Raw genomic sequence first — 23,277 nt, forward strand, 5'->3', positions numbered from 1 at the left:
ACGCTTGATTCACACCAGCGATATCGCAGGAAGATTTGTTTGAGGAAGTAAACTATTGCCATGTTTGCACATTATTAGTTTCATAACCTGGTTGCTGTATCACCCCTGAGAATTTGTCCTCGTGGTTTTTGGGACACGAATTAGGGAATTTAGAGAGACGGAAGCTGCAGCCCAAACCGCCAACCAACAGTACCCATGGGCATGCCATCGTGCAGGTCACCGTGTGTGAGGCTCTTCTGCCTTGTCACTATGTTAAAGATGTATCCCATTTTTACCTTGGACACGAGCTGTCGCAATCTACGTAGACTTAATTTGAATTACAAAGGAAGCTGGTATATATTTAATGACTTAAATGACTGAAGACTCACGGCAGGTGTTCAGGCATGTACCTACCATAGATCCCCACATGAAAAGCATTTGTGTGTGTTTTAGGAGCCAAGCCCCCCCCCTGGTTGAGAGTCCACATTCACTCACGTTGGGCGCCCATGTAAAAGCTCAAAGAGGCTGGCTCACGGGTATCCAGAGGCTCGCCGTGTTTAGTTTGGGTCCCTGTGTAACATGAGTATTACGTTTTAATGAGTCTGGGCTCCAGGGTGAGAGAGAGACTATTTACTCTGTGTGGCCAGTCAGCTGATACAAAACACGCTCTCTTGCTTTTAAAATGAAAGCACTGGCAGGGATGTCAAGCTAAAAACAACAGATTTTAGAATTTCAAAGCGACACTAGTGGCAACAACAACCACTAGAGTCTCTGGCAGAATATGAGGAGAGAGACGAGATGGGGATGGATGAATAATGGATGGCATACAGTGAGGCATGGGTAATGAGGACAACTTTGTTTTAACGTTTTTAATCCACACAGGATTTTTTGGAGTTTAATAGTAATACTCCTGGAAGTCCCAATCTCATTGGTTGAGATAAAAGAATAGAGAATGTAATGGAGGAAGACAAAGATTAAGTATAAGACTAGGAGAAGTTAAGAGGCACTAATGGTGTCAGGGCTCTGCATGAGGCTCATAAAGATCCACTGCTAACAAGAGAGAATCTGAAAGAGGATGCAAGAAATAGGAAAATAATGAGGACACTTGTGTACGGAGGACTTTGAGCCAAATTGTTCAAAAAATAATTCCAATTTTAAAATTCATACACCAACAAACATCCCCTTTTTTCGAGTTTCCTTCAGTACTGTCGTCTAATGATGGTCGGAAGACTTTCTTTAAACCCAATTACATTTCTTGGGAGCTTTAACTAAACTACAAATTAAGAAACCATGATAACACTCTTGTCAATCTCCTTCTGGTTTTTTTGTGAAACATTTTTGCAGTCAAGCTGAATGTAGCTACTTGACTTACATGGTCTTTTTTTTTTTAAAGTACTGGCAACTGTGAGCTCAGACCTCTGTCCATGCACAGTAAAGCTCATTTCTGATCAGGATAAGGCTGAGGCACACTGCTCTTTGATGTAGAAGTGCTCAGCAGACAACCCTGCACCTCTCTCAGTTTACCTGGAGGCAAAAGAGCAGCGAGAGACGCTACTTAGAGTATTTTTTCGCTGACTTTACGTCTCACACTCTTGGCAGGTTATCACTTCAGAAACTTTTTTTTTATTTTTATTTGTATTTCTTCACAAAAAATATTTTCCCAAGACTTAAACTCTGATTGTGTGTTGGATCATTTATTGCATACTTTGGTGCACACGTTCTGCTCTCCATCAGGCAATGTTAATGGATATTTGTAAGATGTATTTTTAATCACTGAAGAGTCTTCCGATCAATCAAAGTGTTTTTCACACTGCACGTCAAACTCACCCAGTCATAGCAAATTCAAACACTGATGGCAGAGGCTGCTAAGTAAAGTCACCAAATGCCCGTTCACACGCATTCTCCTGCTGCAAGCGAGGCATTGAGAGCCATTCAGAGTTCACTGTGTCGTGACCAAGGACCCTTAAACACCACGTACCCAAGTCTTCCAGTTGAAAGACGAAAAAAACCCCTCAAAAAGACAAATGATTAAAAAAGTCCTCAAATTATTTTGATGAGTGCAAATATCATTGGGTCATGTATTGTGTTTAACATGTCTTACCTTTGTAAGAAAACACAAAAACACAGAAAAGTCAACAAAGACATGAGACCATCTCAAGCTTCTGGACTTGGAAATTAAAATGCAGCAAAAGTAGAGACAAGCGTGTAGCACTTATTTCTGTTCATGAAGCTACGATTTAAAAAAAACCCCCCCCCCAAAAAAAAATAAAAAAAAAAATCAAAATATAAGTGACAAAACAAAATCCATTGAAATATATTCTACATAGATCAGACCGAGACACTTCTGGTTGGATCTGGAGAGAAAAAGAACAGAAGATGGGGAGACGGTGTGAAGGATGTCTGTGATGCATGATACATTACTGCAGTGGTAGATCAAGGCTTCAGCATAATGATCAAAGTGCTTTTGTCCTTGTAAGAAAATAAAGAGACATACACGCACTACTCATGCACAAGGACATCCCCGCACAGTCAGATACATTTACACTGCTGCAGACCTGCACAGATCCAAGTCACACACACACACACACACACACACACACACACACACACACACACACACACACACACACACACACACACACACACACACACACACACACACACACACACACACACACACACTCTTATCCATCGTATCATCCATATCCACTTCCCTATTATCCCTCACAGGCTAATTCATTAGTTTCGCTGATAAAAAAAGTAGCTCATTAATTTACCGTCTTTGGAGTGTGTATGTGCGTATTTGCGAGATCAGAGGAGAGGGACGGAAGGGTCACGAGTAGAATTAGACAGATCTAAAATGAATTACGGAGAGTGCCTATGCATGCATATAAAGAGGGCACATGTGTGCAGGGGTGGATGTGCAATGTCATCCAACGTTTAAAAGTTCTCAAGTTTGTTTTTTTCAAACGGGAGAAAAGACGAGTTTTGAAGCGCATAGAAATGGGGGAAGAAAGCCCTTTATTTTAAAAGAGCATGGATAAGACTGTTTATAGGAGGAAGGACATGTTTACAGTGTGTACAGACAGGTGGAGAAGGAACTGTGGACAGACTGTTTGTGTCTGTTTTTTTAAAAGAAAAAAAAAACCTCGTACACTCAGAGCAGAATGCCAGTGGACAGCTTTGGTGCAGCGGGGCCGAGAAAGAATGAAAACTGCAGAGTGTTGGAGTTATGGAGACCCTACAGATGAATTTCCACAGCTGGACAGTAGTTTCAGTTCCGCTGTTCCTGATGTAGAACTTCAGCATCTCCTGCTACCTGTCTCCTGGGACAACAACATTCATAGTTGGATTAAAAACGTTGGACAGCTGCTAATGAAGGAACCTTAAATGAACGTTATTTAGATTCCATATATTAGACCACAACAACATGATTACAGTTTATCATGACATCCATCATTGGTTGTTGTTTTTAATGTTTTGGGCCCTTTTTTCTTTCCTTTATTAGACAGATGGGAGAGTAGGTCGAGTCTTCAATAGGGGAGAGAGAGAGAGTGAGCGGGGAATGACGTGATGGAAAGAAAGCCACAGGTTGGATTTGAACCCCCAGCGGCCCGCTTGGAGGAACACAACCAAAGGAAAGGGATACGTACATTTAGTATGGGATACAATATAGTCCTCTACCATTTTATTCTGCCTGCGCCGTACTCATTGACTCACACAGGTAGCATACCTTGAAGGAAAATGTTACACAGGTTTGTTTTTCTCTATTGGCGAACATGTAGGCCCAATGTCGCTCGGTCTTGTCATTTCTTTGTCAGCTGTCACCATCTGTCTTCTTCTCTGCCGTGCTTCATCGCGGTTTGCACGGCAAACAATGGAGCGAAAGCAAGAAATGTGAGAAAGCTGTCTTGTTAAAAATAGATCTGCAGGCGGATATTTTCGAGAACTCTTAGTTGATGCGGGATAGAGGCAGTTTCCTGCCTCTGAACTTTGCTCCATCTCTGCATTTCCCAATTGCGCCGTCCCATTGGGTGCTCTGATTTAATGAAGGGGAGGGAAAGCTTTTACACTGCGTGTAAGAACATTTCCCCCTTCCCAAAAAAAACAAAAAAAAACAAAACCTTGAATGTGCAGGGAGCTGCATCAACCCCGCCCCTCCCTCACCTCTTCTCCCTTTCAGCTTCCTTTTTTTTTGTCATGTTTAGTTTATTCCACATCTTTAAGTCCTCCTACTTGACCTTTACTTTTTATACCTGAATTTTCACGTTCCTTTTCATGTTTTCCTCCTTCTAATTTGCATTTTTCCCTGAGTGAACTCCTCTTGCATTTTCATCAGCCTCCCTGTCTCTCTCCCTCCCCTCCCCACCCTTCTTTTTTTGTCTCTTGCTTTCACTCCATTATCATGAACTTAAGCCTCCTAAACTCCAACAATTTGGCTTTGACTGAGTTACATTGCACTCTCCCTCTGTCTTCTTTGTCAATTCCTCTCACACCTATCTTTCCCTCAGTCAACTTCACTCTGTTGTTCTGTCTGTCATGCATTTCTTAATGCCTTTGAGACCTGCGAGTCTTTTCCACTGCTGCTTGCTTTGACAATAAAACAGTTGAACTCTGCGTGTTTGGGGAGGAAGGGGAGCAGAGCGGGTACAAAGAGGGAGATGACATACAGCTTCATGCTCGAGGAGGGGAAATGAAAATGCCTTATTTGAAAACAAAAGTGCAAATGACACGTTCATACGAGCAGGATGGTGAGTTCGCCACAATTCACCGTATTCAGATCTCCTCACACACCTTTGGTTTCTGCGTGTCCAGTTTTAATTTAATTTGCAACTCTGGAAGGACAAAGACTGAAAACGACCGCGCTTTGTGAAGTCAGGGTTTAGTCGATGAAATGTGTGGGTCTGATGTTTAATTGGTCAACCTTTTTCATGAATAAAACAAAGCAGGAAAGTATCGGGTCAGCGTCTAATCTGAGCGCAGAGAAGAAGCTCCGATTGCAGAGATTAACATTTACAAACCCGCAGTTCTGTCACTGGCTGTAAATAAAACATCGTTCATGGCAATTTTAATGAATAGATTTTTCATGCGTTCAAATTATTTAGTAAATGCCATGCTTTTCATGATGATGAATGGCTTCAGCTCGTGATGGATGAATATAAAGATATTTTCATGATTTGTAGTTGAGTCTCATCAGAAAAGCTTCGTGACTTAGGGAGCAATGCACCATCTCGCTCTCTGTTCCCTGTCACTGTTAATGATCTCCCCTTTGTCTTATTAGCTCTAACATTTAGAGCTACATGTTTGTGTATTATTAGCTTTAACATTCACTGGGTTGCCATCTGATTTGGGTTTCATTTTTTTGGGGTTATTTTCCTCGACATTGCGTGCCAAATGAAAGTTTCTGTTGCGATCGACAGATTTTTACTCAAAGTGATTTATACTGACGTTAAATCTCATCCGTCGTCGTTTAAGAACCAAAAAACAAACAAACAAACAAACACATGATCTGCAACTAGTCAGAGGCAAAGGCAATGTGTGACAGGTGGAAAATCTATTCAGTGAAATCCAAGGTAATGTTAAATGTTTAAAAGGCTCTTATGCATTCGTGCTGTCTCTGAAAAAGCTGCACTGGCAATTGAAAGTGCAAATTTGCCCTTAATGGGTTCATGTTTTTATAATGTCGCTTGTGTTCAGACATTCATGCAAACATGAATATTGCATGGCCCGAGAAATCTATCCAAACAAACTGGGAGTTCGGGTCATAAGGTTAAGAACTTTGCTTTGTTTTGGTTTCCCTGGTAAGATCCTCCTGTTTTCGTCTGCTTGTTGCATCATCGAATGTGACTTACGAGAAGGATAATGAAATTCATAATCAGCAAAATAGGAAGAGGGAGGCTGGCAGAGATGTGAAATTAGAATAAAGATGGTGCAATGAAGGAAGGGAATAGAGTAGGAGAAGGAGGAGTGGTGGAGGTGTAGTGACCTACTTAGCAGGAGAGGGATGCTGTGCTTCATATAGGCCGTACAGAAGGAGGAGGAGACGCATGGAGAGTGAAGGCAGGATGGTGAGTGGCGGGAGGGGGATGCAAAGAGAGGGAGAGAGAAAAGCAGTTTGGCAGTGGGCCACTTTAGATTGTCTGTTTGCTTTGAGAGGACGGTATAGTGTTGTTTTTATACGCTTACATGAACAGGAACACAGACCATGTGCTTCTTAAAAATACAAAAAAACCCCAACAACCCTCACATCTCATCTCCCCTTTTCTGCATCACATTTTCGGGGACTATTTTTGGCCCGCATCTGCATTCCTCTCCATCACTCTGTCTCCTTCGTTAGCTCCTCAGTAACCCTCCCCTGTCACCTCTTCCCTCCCTCTCTAATTGTATCACACCGACATTACTTCCGCCTGCTTGAGCTAACGACAACATGAGTGTGGCCCCGCAGGCCAAAACTGACAGGTGTGCCTTTCCCTGACCACATGTCGCTTCAGCTCTGTGACTGTCAAAGCCCCTCTTCTTACTGTGTCTGTGTTTTTTTTAGTGATTTAGAGAATAAAGGCAGGGAGTTGAGAGATGGAGGGTGAAATAAAAAAAAAACTTCATGTCTGATAAAAGTTGACATTTAAATGCATCAGAATGCATCTGTATGAAGCAGCTGCCTCGTATTTAAAAACCTCTTTCATTTCTGCTCCCGTGGATTACATATTGCATCGGGAACATTCTCCAACACGTCTGAAAAATAAAGAATCGTACGTGCCTCTTGGTCATCTGCTGGTACGTTGGAAGTGTCATTAAAAATACATGAGCTGCGATAATGTTTTATTCTTCATTCTGCACTTCTCTGAAAAAGTTTCACATTCAGCTTCCTACTGGACTCTGTGTGTTGCCAGGTTATAATTTAGTGTGCTCAAGTTTTGGATTGATTTGCAGTCAAGCACACTGTAATCAAAGAAAAAGCAGACTAGTCGTCTATGTCTCCAGCTGTCGCTTGTGTTGACGTGAAATATAGAAAGTCTTCTATGCAAAAACTAATTGCTTGGGAAATGTTGCAGACTGAATGCATTTAAAATCTAAATGGAAAATGTAGTTTAGTGACAAAAAGGAAAACACACTGAGCAGAGTTTTCTGTATTCTAAGTCTATCGTTCTCTCAGTAATTGTCTAGTTGGACATTTTCTACCGTTTAACTGTTGATGAGCTTTTTTTTGTTTGTTGAGAAATTCATTTTCAGTGATTAAAACTTCATTCATGGCAATTAAAAGCTGAAGAATAATGTGAACTATCAAATTGTTATGAAAAGTGGCCTTTGGGGTCAAACCAATTAGAATTCTGAGTCGCAATTAAGGAGATGTGGCTTATAATCAGAGTTGTTCTTTCTTATGACCTTTGACCCTGAACTAAAGAACATTGTACCGTGTGAAATTTAATCAACATGACTTTGATATTCCATTTTTTACCTTTTTAAGACGATGGTTCCATTTTTTTCAAGGCGACATTACACATGTTAATGTACACGCCAGGGTTACTTGTAGATAATTTCTTTTTATATGAAGAGCTGATTTAAAACCCTTTTAAAGTATTTTTTTTAATGTCTTACATAAAACACTTAAAGGGATACTTCACCCATTTACATGAAGCTGTGTATCATTAGAAACATGGTAGTAGTGTTGAATGGTCGTGAATCCAGCCCTCATTTTGCCCTGAGACGAGAAAATATGTTTTTCTTTGCTTGAAAGTTTTCTTCATGTGATGCAAAAAGCGTCATATTGCATCACATGAAGAAAACGTCCATGATACACAGCTTCATGCAAATAGTGAAGTATCCCTTTAATATTCTCATTGTGTCATATAAAGGCTTGAACGTTAATTAACCCAGACTCACTGTAGCTCTACATTACATGAGATATGTAATCAAAGAAGACATGTAGCTGATTGTGTTCAGCCAAATAGCTTGATATATTATGACACAGAGGCAACACGTAGTACGAACAGCTGAGAGAGAAAAAAGACAGCTTAAAATTGTTGGTGGAATTAAATAGGAAGCTCTTCTGGGACTCAATAAACAATAGGTACAGTATTGCCTCGGGAAATGTTTTCCTTGGGCACGCTGAGGAAGATGCAGAGTAACTTGGCAGCAGTAGGGATGAAAGTTTAAAGATGGTTTGAACTTTTGGGATAGCCAGAAGGGAGAGAGAGAGAGAGAGAGAGAGAGAGAGAGTCGAGACGAGCCGGTGCAGTGGCCAAAGAATCGGCTGCAGGGCAAGAAGTGCCATGTTTGGAAAAACACTATTTTTGTAAAAATGTCATTCCCTTAATATTGCACTAGCAGGGAAAAAAAGTGAGGCTGGCTGTCAGGACTAGAAATACCTTTTTGATATGTGAATTTAGGAGGAATGTGTCATCAGAAGCACAGGAGATCCAAGGGAAAAATGTAAGCTAACAACTGCAATTAGTACAACTTGATAGAGATTAAGAACACCATGCCGTCTTTTGTTTTCTTTATGCAGCCGTAATGAGCACACTTCAGCAGCTCGATGGCTATACCTACATAAACAGGTTCTGTTGATGGTAAATGGACTTGAGCTGGTTAAGCAAGTCTTCTCAATACAACGCAGGTCACACCTCCCCATTCACTCCACACTCACACTGATGATGGCAGAGGCTGTTATGTGTCCGTCCGGATACACTAATCCCATTTGTACACATTTACACGCCGCTGACGCAGCAGAGGGAGCAATTTGGAGAAAATATGCAGCACTCCAAGCTGGATGTAGGCAGACGCAGTGTCCAGAATAAACAACAAGCTGTGCACAGTCGGTGATGTGGTCAGCCCGAGAATGAAGGTTCACAATCTTGGTTTAGTTTGTTAGAATTCTCTTTATCGATGAAGAAAAGCTTCGCCCCGCTTGGGTCAGAAAAAAATCTTGAAGGTATGGACCAAAGCAGTTGACCAGCAGATACAGTGTAAACATCCCTGAGCAGGCCTAATATTGAGGAGGTGAACAAACAAACAAAGTTTAATCAGCACCACCTGCAGTAGCTAGTTTAGTGTATCCCCTAATCATAGATCTACAGTTTTAAGTTTTTTTTTGTATTAAAACACAGAAATCATCAGAATTTTCAATGGATTTTTGAGCTGTGGATTTGCTAAAGTATAAGTTAATAAAAACAAAGCAGAGGCATTACATGTTAAAACACAATGGAGCCAAATGATGAAGGTTTTGTTAAAAATATAAAAACAAGACGTTTCAGGGTATTTTATTCTCTGCAGAAACTCAACAATCATTCTTTATTTAAGAACTAAAACTCAACAGTTTCCCCAAGGTTCTGAACATTTTACAAGACATTTTCCTGGATGAGGTGTTGGCATATTCAAGTGCATTCTCTCGTGACTGCACGTCGTCTGTTGAGACATCACTAGTTGCGTTCAGAGCCATGAAAGGCAAAGACATTTGAAACCTGAGTATATTTTTATGTTGTAAGTAATGCTTAGAGAGAAACGTGTTTTTTCCTCATCCTGTCTCCTGGACATCTGGAACATTCATCACACGATGGTGTATCATCTTGAATCAGGCTAACATTTTATTTATAAAGCTACTTTTTAAACAAAGTTACATAGCGCCGCGTACACGCACCGAAAAAAAAAATCTACATCAATAAAAAAAAAAAAGCATTACACAAACTTGAGCTCAATGAAAGCCCTGCACCTGAGACCTGAGTTGACTGTAACAGATTGAAAGACTTGTTGAAGCCTCTCACACAGTGAGCTAGTTTAACTGAGGGAATGAAACTGTTCCAGAAGGATCTGGCCTTAATGGTCAGTCACCCTTGAGGTTATGATCAGAAGACCTGGATATTTATGTAGCCTGAAGGATAGAATAGGAATGTAATAGTTTTGATATGGATGCCATGGTGCTCTTAGCCCTTGTATGTGATATTTGTATATGATAATTAGATTAGATTAGATGACTTTATTGTCCACCGTGGTGGAAATTTGACTTTGGCTTCTCCGAAATACAAAAAACACACGGGACAAATTAAAACACTCCACAAAGTACAACAACACGCAATAAATAAATAGTTGACGTAACAGATTGTCAATATTTCTGGACCAAAAAAAAAAAAAAAAGGCTACTAAAAGTTTGTTGCATGAGAAAATGTCAAAACATCCATGTGTTCTATGCTGAGGGTTAGGGTTTAGTCTGCCATCCAGCAGCACTCCTCCATAGAAATCTTCATCAATAAATGGACATAAAGTCAGTATAGGAATGTGTGCATTGATGTGATTTTATAGATACAAATTGTAAAGCTGAGCTGTTTTGCTACAGTTTTAGATTTACGGGCGGGACAGGGCTGCTCTGTAATGAAAGCATAAAAATAAACTACGATATCACGAACTCATCTCAGCCTGATTTATCTAACTTTTAAAATGTTCCAGAGTTGCCTCTGCTTACTTGTATGTGTGGGCTTATTGCTGAACTGAAGGCATTGTAGTTGTTGACTGCTATACACTCTGAGTCACATTGAGATAAAGGTGACACAACGGGGAGAAAAGTATGGGAGCAGGCTTTGAACTGTACGGGACTCCAGAGAGCACAGAGGGAAGTGGAGGACACAAAGTTATTCATAAACACAGGACAAGGGTCGGATAAGAAAATAGCAACTCAGATATGAATGCATTCAACCTGGATGAAGTGATCACAGCTCGTGGTCCAATCAAACCTGGACAGCTCTTGTATCAGATGTGTGTGCTTATTTGCGCACGTGTGTTCATCCGTCTCACCTCCAAAGCCCCCAAACAGCTTGTAGTGCCGTCACGGACATCTGGTTGCCACTGACTCTAATGGTTGCACTGATGTTTAATACTGCATGAGAGACGAGAGTGACTTTGTGTGTCGGTAGTTGGTTGGGCAGGCAGCAGGCATCTGTGCGCACATACAGTATTTGATCCCAGGTGTGTGTTGTTACTGTGCGTTTAAGTCTCTGCTTCGTGTGTGACCTAAACATAGACATTTCTGGCTAACGTTTTTTTTTTTTTTTTTTTTGCAGCTGGGCGCTTAAAGTTTTTTTTTTTTTTCTCTTTTGAAATATGGAGATAAGGGAGGAGAGAGAAGTAGACATGTAAGAAGGGAATTAGGAGGTAATATATAATGAGCGGCATATGTGGTGGGGGAGGGAAGAAAAGGGAGAGATTCAAGTATAAGAGGTGAAGCAGGAGACGGGAGGAAACGAGTGAGGCCTGGAATTAAGAGGAGAGGCGAGAAAAATGCAAACCGGGAGGGAAATGAGTGTTCTAAGGGGACGTCGAGTCATGGCAGTATGTGTGATAACTAATAGAAAATCCAGCTAGTGAGCGAGTGAGAAAATGAAAAAGGAAGGGAAAAAACAGGCAGCAGCAGCAGAGCTACTCTCGCTGCTCATTAAGGTCATTATACTTCTGTCTGGCTCAAAGACACATTGTAACACTGAGAGGACTGAAAGGACAAACACATTTAGTCAGGACTCCAAAAATGTGGCTTTTCATGAAGGATGGGGCCCCCCGACAGTGTGTCAAATTATGAAGCACCTTGTTACAAGTATGGCGTTGGTATGGAGGATACACATGGAAACATAATCTTGGGTCTTGGCTTGTTATTGTACTGCTGGTGGTCAGATGCCAAAACTGGCGATAACGAGAGAGATACAGAGGACAGAGGGAAAGAAAGACTCGCTCGGAGGAAGGCAGAGAGGCTGGAAGAAAAGAGAATAACAGGATAAATAAAGCCAGGGATGCCCCAGGGACTCGGCCACATAACAGGAGGCAGAGGGAGGGAGAGGTAGATAATGGTTTTGTGAGATGAAAAAAAAAAAAAAAATAGAGCCAGTATAGAGACAGGAAATGAAGGTGAAATTGAAAAGATGGGAGGAAAATTGAAATAGAAAGGAGAGGGATGAAGTGATTGTATTTTGGGTTGAGCTATGTGAGTGACGCGGTGGACTTCCTGGCAAAACCTTTTGACGCGCAAATGTCAAGTTTAGCCACGCATAAAGAGTCGGCCAAACCTGAAAGGCTGCAAAAACGGGCTTCAATCTTCTCGCCAGATCAAATCTTTGTTCTCTTCTGCACTTTTAACAATGCAACATGCATTTGTACGTTTTACGTTTATGTGATTCCCCCTGTGACCAAATTTACCTCCAATTCCAAAAAAAGGAAACCTGAACCTAACTCTTGATGCTATTTGATAATGGACAAACTAGAGATGCGGTAAGGAGAAGTGGTAGTATGAGGAAGCTGCACCGCTCTGAAATGAGTGCTGTGGCCACATTTCGGTTTCAGCGCTTAATCAAATGGAAGCATATGGAAATGGAAAACAAATTAATCAAAATAATTTAGCTCTCGAAGCTTCAAATAACGTCGACACTGTTTCCTTGCATGTCTCACTGAGGCAGAGGATCAGCAGCTAAGGCTCCACTAGTGAAATAGGATCGATCACGACTCTTTTGTTTTTAGCCTAGAGAATGGCGTGTGAAGGACGGGAGGAGGCAGTGAACGACGTCTCATTAGAGTAAGACCAATATGCCTGGCTGTCGCCATATTGGTCACCAGTCACAACGACTGAAGATATTTGTCACCCGGCTACTGCTGCCGTCTATTCACAGCGGAGGTCTGAGTAATGATTCCAAACAAAGAACATACCCTGCCTGGGTATCTGTGCTTTTGTATGTGATTGTGAAGTTGGATGTGGTCTTTGTATTGATCCATTCGCCAATCAATGTAATTGGTGTTCCAATACAAAAACCAGTCATTGCAGAGCTTCACTTGCGAATAGCCGATAGCATCACCAAGGTGACCTTTGGGTGTCTTAAATGATCCAATTGGACGGAGCTGCTGATGCTTACCTGGCGACATCCAACCACTTTAAGTCAGCAGCTAAAGACAATCAGCCGTGCACATGACTTCAAATTCATAGCACCTACTTCTTTTTTTTGGCTCCTCTTCAGACAGTGTGCGAACGTGATTTCTGTATTTCGATCTCTAATTGGAGATATTGAGTGATTACGTTCTGCAAACCAAAGCCAACTCTCTCTACAGGCAGGCATGTGTTGTTTGTGTAACATGCTGTTTGCACTGCGTTTCATCAAAGGATTTCACCTGCACAGTCTGTGCATTTCACACAGAGTTTTGAGTTCTTTTTTGGACGGCAAGCGTCAAGGTTTTTATTTTTTATTTTTTAGGAACAGTCTTGAATATTTAGCTAAGGTTGCGGTGGTGCATGTTTTGAGAAAATGTATGAGGCGGTGAACATTTGAGTTCTTAGACATTATCAGTTCTGTTTTAGTTGTTAGTACTGGATAGAAACATTTCCATTTCCTCTCTTTACACTTTAACTCCCATGACCAAAATCCGTTTTAGACTTCCATCCCTTTGAAAGATATACTTCTTTTCACCAGGAAATCAGTTGGAATATAAAACATCCAGAGATGTTTCAGACATAGAAGAGGTGGTTATCCTTTAATGAGGACAAGATGCTATCCGTTGCTTCTTTGGTGTATCAGTCCTTTTAAGCTCACAGTATCAGCCTTCTTAATCCCTGCTAATATAATGTAGGAAATCTGTTTTCCATTTCAAATGATCGTGAACTTGATGGCTCCGGGGGTTTGTGGACAGCACACAGACTTGATTTCACTCCAGCATATTACAGTTTCATGATACAGACATGAATCCGAGTCAACTGAGACCGCAAGGCAGCGAGTTGTGAAGGGCATAAGTAATTAAATTCAAGAAGAGGCCCGTCTTTTTTTTTTTTTTTTTTCCCCTCTATGGCTTCACATAAACTGTCACAACATTTCTTGGGAGTCAACCCACTTCTGCTTTTAGACATGGAACGAAAAGTTCGAAGATTCTTCCGAGACTCTGAGTCGATTGTACTCGTGACCAAAAGACGTGAAGTTTGCAACACTTTCTGTGTCAAATATTCTGGAGAGGGGACTTTGTGTGTCCGTCCGTCTTCGAGGTCATCTTTCTTTTTTCCAACCCTGAAAACTTTCCATGGAAGAAACCCGAGGATTTGTGACCGCGTCCAGGTTTATATTTGTTTATCCTCAGAGCCTCGATGACAGGCAGGCACAGAAGAAGCACAGCTGCGTGTACTTTTTATACCTGAGGAATTCTTCATCACTAAGTTTGAAAAGCATCAGGTTTGCTTTCGGGAAACAAGAACGATCAAACGAACTTTATTTTCCCTGCTTCTCTTCTGTCCTTAATGTCTCACTTCTCGTTCCTCACCTCTTCTCACCTACAACCCTCCCCCCGCGCCTCAATGCATCCACACAGCCTGACTTCAAACATTAACAAGGCACTTATATTCCCATCTCTGCTCAGCTCTGCGTTCCACCGTCTCTCTCTCTTTATTACTCTCTTTACCTCTCTGTGCCGCTGCCTCTCTGTCTTCCTTTCTCCCTCACTAATTGGTATGCTATCAGTTGGAGCTCGGATACTGCTGTCACTCTGTCTTTTTGTTCTCTACAGGTGATACCGCTTGTCGTCTAACTGCTTTCCCTCCCTATATTAGCTTCAAGTTTATGTGCGCAATCTTTCAGCTCGATACATAAACACATCGTTTCTCAGAGAGAGTATTAGGCAGCAGCAGGAGCGAAAGTTTGTGTGCGGGGGGGGGGGGGGGGAGGAGGAGTCAGGAAAGGTTTTAAAGGTTAGGAAGGGTGAGGAGGAGATAAATGACTCTTGTTGGAGAGGTTTGTTAAGTGAGGATACCCAGCAAGGTGGAAAAGAGAAATTAGCTCGGTGTTGAAAGGCTCAGGGACTCTTGGAGAGTTTTCAGTGTTAATACAAAGGCAAGCAATTGTGAAATCTAGTCCTGGGTCTACTTAAGGTGCCTGAGGATTTGGGCCATTACTGTGTTACAGCTCCTAAATGGGTTTAGTAAGTAACAAGGATCTTGTTCAGTTGTTAGTGGAACCACCTAAGACCTTTAATAAAGGGCATGTTCTCTTCATTTCTCCACATCACTATGATTTTCCTCCTGTAATGTACTGCAACTTCTTTTTATTTCTACGACATGCTGTGCAAGTCATTAGTCATCAAAACATTTACTGATTCATCAGGAACAAATGTGACCAAGATGAATAGATGTTTTTATTTGGATGTTTCCAGGTGTGTACTTTGTTACTTTTTTCTCTATCTGAGACTTGCAACAAATTGAAAGAAGCACTTAATGTTTTCTTTTAAAACTGTTCCGGACGACGACGTGAGCCTGCCTTAAGTGTAGATGAATAAAAGGGACGCCGACAAAGAACAGAGCGACTCATCGATCAGCGATAGATTTACAGTTAAGATGCTCAAATCAAAGAAATCATCATCAGTGTAAAACTGAGCACCAATGTTGGTCAATGCCGGCTTAGACCAACAACCTCATGACTGTTTGTTATGAGAAATAGCTCCTTATATAAACCACCTGATGATATATCATATCAGCCTATTATTTGGGTTTCCTGGTCAGCACCAAACTGTTTAATGAAACAAGAAGAGAGATTATTCTGAGGACAAGTAGAGACCAACAAGGGCTAAAGTAAATGATGAAGGAGCTGGATGTGAAAGATAAGCTACAGTACATACTGTCTGACCTAATGGCTAAATGTAGCTCTATCATCAATACATCAGAATTGATCCTAAACATTTGGATAAGACAACAACAACACGCTTAAAAATGTGGTTTTCTGTTTCTATGTTAAATCTAATATGTCACTGTTGCACACAATATTCTGTTTGTGACCTGTCCAGTCAACTCAGTGCATTAAAAGTTAACTGAAACTGTAGATGATACTAAACCAGATTTGTGTGTTGATCACTTTGGATAAACACAACAGAACTCGTTTTTTTTTCTCTCTTTTTGCTGGAGCGAGGCATTTTCTCCTTATCGTATAAAATTCACTTTGTTGCCAGTGATATTTATCTCCATGATGAATAGCAAGGCACTGTGACAAATCCGCTGACAAATATGAACACATTTTTGCTCACTGTAGTTCGCAGGTCGAATAATCTGTCCGATTGTTTGCTCAAACCCCTTTTAGTCAAGGCGCTGACGCCAAAGTGTCCAAAATGTGAGAGTATAAAAAAAACAAAAAAACGCTGTCCTGAAATAAATGTTCAAATGCACTCCACTTCTTCAACAAATGCTTTCTTGCTACGTTCCCCGTGTAAGGCAACTTATCAGCATGGTCAGGTGAAACCACTTTTCTCGCCATTGGCTTTTTTGTTTCGGTTTCCATTTTTCACTCTCCTCAACAAGCTCAGTAACTTTCCGGTCTGGGCTTCTCCCACCCATCCAAAAGCTATTTTAACACACGAGCGTCAGTGGGGGAGATCCGTTTGACTGACTGGATTCTCGAACAGTTTGCATTGTATAAAAAGTGAAATGTTGTGACTCGAAGACAGCAGACTTGGCATTGAGGATTTGTAATATGCCCATGGCAGATAAGATGCTCGGAGAAATACTCCACCGACCTTTTCTGCAGCTGTAGAGTTTCTGAGTGACACGCTGCAAACCCTGTGAAATGAAAGGCGGCTATAAACGCGAGATGGTGAAATAAAAGGAGTACATAAACCAGAGCTCGAACATAAACCAGAGCTCGAACATAAACCAGAGCTCGAACAACTTGGGGATTTCATTGATAGTAACACAAAAACCAAACACCTTGTCAACCAAATCAGTAAAAAAATAACCAATACCCTATTTTGTATCATAAAAAATAACCTAGTGTTGACGTAGAAGTTAGCGCTTGAGCTTTTGTACACGGCTAGTTTTTTTCTGAAATCAAAGGGAATGTTGCATTATTGACACCAAGGAGTGAACGAGGGAACAAGCAAGACAGTCCTGGCCTCAATATGTGTGTCGGTGAGAATGCAACGCATACATAATTAAACCATTGGAAAGTGTGGCTGTATACAGAGTGAAACAAAGGGGAGATAAGACCCAAAGAGATGATGACATGATGAGAGGAGAAAGTGGAGTTTTCTTGTCCGACAGCGCCCTGGGCTGAAACGAGCTCTCACCTTGACTTCAATTATTAACACTGTACTTGTCTTTTCATTCAGCCCTGCCTGTAAAGATTCTCGATCTCAATTCTTTCCATTTGGCTACGAGATCTTTAGTGGCTCTGTTGGGCCGCGCGTCCTTGTTGAGCGCGAGATAAAGGCCCTCTCTCATCTCAGTGGGGGTGCTGCTGTAGCACTTTTCATCTCTGCTCTTTATGCCTCGAAGCCTAAATGAATCAACTTAAAATTCAAAAAGGCTCAAACACAAAATCCACAGCCTGAAAGTGCATTATCACTCATTAGCACACAGTAGCAATCAAATCAGAGACAATAATTGATATAAAAATGCTTTCACTTGTGGATAATGAGCACAAATGAGCAAAAAATATTTTGTGTATTTTGGAATTTTCAGCTCTTTTAATTGAGATTCAGTTTCACTGCTCACTTTAATTCCACACAACACACTGAAAGCTGGAATTAAAGTTTTTTTGTTTTGTGCAAAACAACCTTTGTCTGAGTGCTTCCACTAACCGTGACTCCACTGCTAGTTTACTGGGCTTCCAGTCCAACTACATATCCCAGATATATGTTTGTGCAGATAGGTGTAACGGCAAACCTCTGTCTTGCTCCGTGTTTGATTAGTCTCATGACACCTCCAAGACACAATCGTTTACAGTCAGGAATTCAATTCAGAGAAATATTGGTCTCCGAGTGTTTTCTCTGTGGATGTACAGTTATCTGTTGACATGCCTGCTCACCGCCCCATGCATTTTAAAAACCAAGCATATTTATGTAAATAGTCTACAATGTTGTTTCTTTGTCTGGATCCGATATAGTGAAAACACAACTAAGACATTTTCATTGGGAAATTATTCTGCTTTTTTTGGTCTTTTTTTTTTTTTAGGATTCTCCTGAAGTCTTTAATTCTCACTCAAATCCAGATGAACACCAGATATTTTTTTGCTAGACATTAACTGTCGTACTTTCGGCTACTTGTTTAGTTATCTTTATTTTGTTACCATGGACGAGCTTCAATTCTCTGTGTGACGGTCAGATTACAATCAAAGGCCAAGCAGGAAATAAAAAATCAATGATTTACTGTACATTAAAAAATCTTCTGGTCTTTCGATGAGAAGACAATCATGACTTTTTCAAAGTAGAAATGGTCTTCAGTGTGTTTGATGCAGACATAGAGGAGAACGATTGACTGTTTAAAATATGAGGCTGAATAATCCTCTCATTGCCTTTTTTTAATTGTTAGGTTGCTAGTTTGTGGCATGTAATCACACAACACACTGACAGCGTCTCACGCACAATATCACCCCTTTGGGCTTTACATGTACCGTGTGAAGAGCACTAGTCAGGTCACTTTTAATGAGTTTTGGCCTCCACAGATTGGCAGCCAGTCAGTCGACATCACTGGTTGGCATTGACAGCTCCCAGATGTGAAGCCGTACACGAGGCTGTTTGGGACTTTAATGGTTTAAAAAAAAAAAAAAAGGTAACAGCAGGAGGAATGCCTTGCTTTTACTTCCTCTTGAATCTGTTCAAGTGGCTCCGGTTGGCCAAGGGCAGAGACAGTTACATTTAAAATGGGATGTTGATGCTCGGTCAACTGTAGTGAATGTAAAGGCTGAAAGCTAAGAGCTGCATTGGTTTCAATGTGAGCAAGTTTTTGTTTATGTATCGTATACTCTATTACAATCTGAAGCAGAAAAAAACCCCAGGCAACCGTCCGACAGCCTGTAAGTCACTTTAACACAGTAGGCAACACTAACAGATGCACCCGCTCTGTGTGTGTGTGTGTGTGTGTGTGTGTGTGTGTGTGTGTGTGTGTGTGTGTGTGTGTGTGTGTGTGTGTGTGTGTGTGTGTGTGTGTGTGTGTGTGTGTGTGTGTGTGTGTGTGTGTGTGTGTGTGTGTGTGTGTGTGTGTGTGTGTGTGTGTGTGTGTGTGTGTGTGTGTGTGTGTGTGTGTGTGTGTGTGTGTGTGTGTGTGTGTGTACACTTGCCCTGCTGTGTGAAGGGGTTGAAATGGAACAATTTTAAAATATGGTCTGTTCACAGTAAGGAAATATTTAATGAATAGAGGAAAAACAAAGTGAGTGTAGTTTTCTCAGGGGCGTTTGCTCTAAGGAAGGTTGGCAACTGCCTCAAGACTACTGAGAAAACAAATGGCCCCACAGCTGGCAAAATCTGTCTCATCCAGAGCCCTCGTAATCGTTCCTTTCATGAATTCAAGTTTACAAAACACTTTTATGAGCAACCGAGAAAAACCTAGCAAGTGAAAATAGATATGTCTGTACATTTCTTTTGTTTTTTACTTTCACTTTCCTTGTATCGGTTATCTTTTGTACCTTATTTCACATTTTGAATGTTTTCCATGTAAACGTTTCTTGGTCATCTTTCTTCAGTAAAGTATGTTGTTAAAGTTTTTAAACACGAGTTAAAGTTGTTAAAGTAAAGTTGTTAAAGTAATGAAGGGTTGGGACAAAATCACAATTCAACTAAATATTGTCGTCGAGTTGTTTGTGATACAGTTCTCAATATGCTGGAGACAAATGTGGATTTTTTTTTTTAAATGAACAAAAAAGTTTTGCTATAAATAATTTCACTTGCTGCGCTACATTATCATGACTGCTCACTGTCCTTTCTTGTTGTCTCCAGCCATAATGTCCGACCTTGGATTTATATATGTACTGTATATAAATGTCACAACGGCAATCTTTTCAAAATAAAACTGAAGTTTTGAATTCCGAACACATCTCTTCTGGGCCACGCGGAGTAGCTTTCAGAGTCATTCTCATGCACATCGTTAAGCATGAGATCTACTTCAGTGACACTTGAAAGTGCTGATGACCAGCCTCGAGCCTTTCAAATCAGAAGAGAGGAGTGCCGGGCTTCGTGAAAATCACAACCTGGAAACAGGGGGCTTTGAGCCTTGAAACGGGGACCCTGCACAGGTGTAGAGGAGGCGTGTGCGTGGGCAGCAATTCTCGTGACAGTTTCCTCCGCCTTTACATCTCTTCCATGTGAAAGCTTTATGAAGGCAGCCTCTTTCAACTGGCTCTCCAGTTAATGTTGGAAAAGATCAGAACTCCTTAGTGAGGGATAATTCTCTGAACCTGTTCCAGACTTTGAATTTTAAACCTCAATTAAAACCACTTTGATGTCCACTCATTGCAGTCGTTTGGTATTCAGCGTGATAAGAGCCATTTAATACCTTCAGTTTCTCTTTAAAATAAAAACTGTTAATGTCTTCTTGGCCCTTTTTGGTGACTTTTTAGAAGGTTTTTATGAACTCTTAATTTGCTCTAAAATAAACCATGGGTTTGTATAGTAACCTGGTTATGAATGCTCCGCTCACTATGACTGCTTAACTGCCAGCCATTTGTCACAGTACAGTAATTATGTAGCACATTATGCTTACGGAGAGTATTATACAACACTTTGATCATTTCAAGCCATTGGAGATGAACAGCTTTGAAGAATGGGTCAAAATCGCTCCAGATGAAATGGAGCTGTAAAGAGCAAAAAAGCATAATGAAAAAAAAAAAAATTGTTTGTCATAAACGTTGGCAGCTCCGCGCATCTAAATTGTCTGGAAATATTACAGGCATATCATCATCGTGGCACAACATTGTTGTAATTATCATTTCTGCTCGTTCTTGTCTCCCAGCCCTCGAGGGGTCTCCATATGCTGCCGCTGTGGACAGTCCTCTCTCTCTCTCTCTCTCTCTCTCTCTCTCTCTCTCTCTCCCCTCTTCACGTCCCCTCTCCTCCCCCTCTGCTCTCTTGCCAAGTGCTTTTAGAGTCGTGCAGCCGTTCTCTTCCGAACTAATCTCAAGCTTGTTTTCTCCCCTCTCATCTCCTTATTTCGCTCTTCTCATCTGTTCGGCTGCCGTCGCTTTTTTACAAGTGCAGGTTAATTTACTGTACAGGCCCCCCGTAACCGATATGATGCGTCGCATTCCTGCGTCTTCCTCATTACAATCAACTAACAAGCCATTAACACACGCTGTGAGTGATGTTGACATCCACACTGTAGGAATGTGACGCCTTGCACCGCTGCACTAGAATTACCATTTTAGTCCGTATCCTCCTGAGAAGACTGTCGAGTCTTCGTTTCAAGGAAATTCAGCAGTTTTCACTTTGTTGACGGTTAAAATGATCAGTAATAGTAGGAAGCGACTATTCTGACGGTGCACATCAATGACATAAATATTGTTGCTTTGTGCAAAAAAAGCATCCACTCGGATAACGAGCCCACAGAGGCTGAAACCATAATAACATCCCTAATGACAAAGTGATAGTTTAAATCCAAAACTGTTTTTTTTTTTTTTGCCAACTGCAGCAGAATCCACCTCAATGAAACCCACAGCAGTGATGTACACGTCCTTTAGCTTTCACCGGCTCGGACTCTAAATTCCATTCACTTGGTGTTAATGAACAATTATTCATCGCAATTTGCAGACTCTCTCTGCAGAATATTAAGTGAGACAGTGTCCTCTGAACAGTTCATCAGTGATCTTATTCGAAGACAGTTTTTTTTTTTCGTTTCTGTGACTTCACTCCCCGTTCGTCTGCTCTCTTTCCTGCTTAGGTTTTCCGCAGCGGTGAAGGCATGGGCATCCGCCTGGACAGTGCCTCCGCCTTCCAGGGCGCCGTCATCTCCCCTCACTACGACTCCCTCCTGGTCAAAGTCATCGCCAGCGGGAAGGACCTGCCGACGGCGGCCTCCAAGATGAGCCGAGCCCTGGCCGAGTTCAGAGTGCGAGGGGTCAAGGTAGGACGCTCTCGCTGCTTGAGTTCTTCTCTTCTGTTTTGCTTTAAACAAAAGCCAACGATTCCGAGATGAGGAAATGACTCTTTCTTAAATTGTTGAACGCTTTAAGTTAGAAAACTAAGGCGATGAATGTTTGACATGAGGAGAGTTTCAGTCTTGACAGTTGAGATGTCGACGTAAGGGAGCTCTGTGTTGGTCTGCTGTGAATTGACTGCAGTCTATCTCAAGCTATCCAGCCCAGTCTGTCATTGTTACTGCTGTTTAAACAGACTCTCAGCTGCAAAGGTAAAACAAGTTATTGTGGGTTGAAGTGCTCAGCTGTTTTTAGATACTTTCAACATCCCTGCATGACCTGTCGGCCCGATTCGACGCTCTCTTTTACGCTTCATTTTTTGATGTTTAGCCTGAAAACATAATCTGCTCGTCTCTGAAGCTGATGGATGCATCCCCGTGGAGAAAAAAAAAAAACGACAGGGGGGGGGCCCCTCAGGTTTTCAGGGTGATTGTGCCGAACATTATCAGCAGGTGCAAACGTTGTTGACAGACAGCGGCGGTGTCAGCAGAGCCAGTGCGAACAGACGGAGAAGGTGGAGGTAATTAAAAATAATGAGCTGGCTCGGTCGTTCATGTTGGAGTCATATAACGGAAGGATGTCATTAACTCCCTCAGAGAACGTCTACATCTTTAAAGGGGGCTCATTTCAAATGTTTTGTTTCCAAAATGGCAATGGGCAAATCCAGATGTTGATTTTTTTTTTTTTTCTTTCTTCTTCACCGTCGCACTAACAATGCTGGAGTCAGAATCATACAAGGACAGAAGTTCAGCTCAGCTATTAGTCAGATAACTTTGTGAACATAGTAATGATGTGGCACACAGCAGGGGACGATCGACGCTTTAGTGTTGGTTACTTCCAGAAATGTACTCGCTCACCACTCAAGTTCTCCTTTAATAGAAAGCTGACACTCTGCTGAATCAGATATCATGTGACAGAGAAGTATTCAGCTTCGTTTGACGACACACATATATGCGCCAGTGCTGCCTCGTGTTGCAGCAAAGCTCCCTGCTTCCTTTTCCATGAAGAGCGCGGATTAACGTTTGAACGGGGTCGACGAAAAAGACGTTAATTACAGCACATGAAGAAGAGTTTGATTTCAAGTTTCAGCAATTATAAAACACATTTAATCCAGTCAAGTGCCAGTGTCGTCTAATCCAAAGATGAAATGAGGTCAATCAGAAGCAGGGTGAAATTAAATGAGCACTGATATGAATATTGGAAACGCCACAATAAAAGTGAAGCGCTTCATGTTGTGCAACAACAGAACAGATGTCACTAATGTATGCACTCTTTGGATAAGGTGATGTTGCCTCATCGGACCAGGTCGAGTTGCTACGCTTGTTTTCTGCTCGCGGGAAATCAGAGCCATTGTTTAGCATCAGCGTTCCTGTTTGTCAAACTCCGTTCTCGACCTGTGGTCAAAAACAGA

At 41.5% G+C, this 23,277-nt stretch overlaps 1 protein-coding gene across 3 annotated transcripts in view; it reads left to right on the forward strand.

Moving 5' to 3' along the window:
- The window catches only part of LOC306841331 (pyruvate carboxylase, mitochondrial-like), a 259,771-nt gene that overhangs the window by 98,588 nt on the left and 137,906 nt on the right, over positions 1 to 23,277 (forward strand). For all 3 annotated transcript variants that reach the window (XM_079371153.1, XM_079371154.1, XM_079371155.1), the window contains exon 12: positions 21,611 to 21,793. In XM_079371153.1, the coding sequence (XP_079227279.1) occupies positions 21,611 to 21,793 (183 nt within the window). The remainder of the gene's footprint in view (positions 1 to 21,610; positions 21,794 to 23,277) is intronic.

The sequence above is a fragment of the Symphodus melops genome (genome assembly GCF_947650265.1).
Source record: "Symphodus melops genome assembly, chromosome: 20".
NCBI classification, from domain to species: Eukaryota; Metazoa; Chordata; class Actinopteri; order Labriformes; family Labridae; genus Symphodus; species Symphodus melops.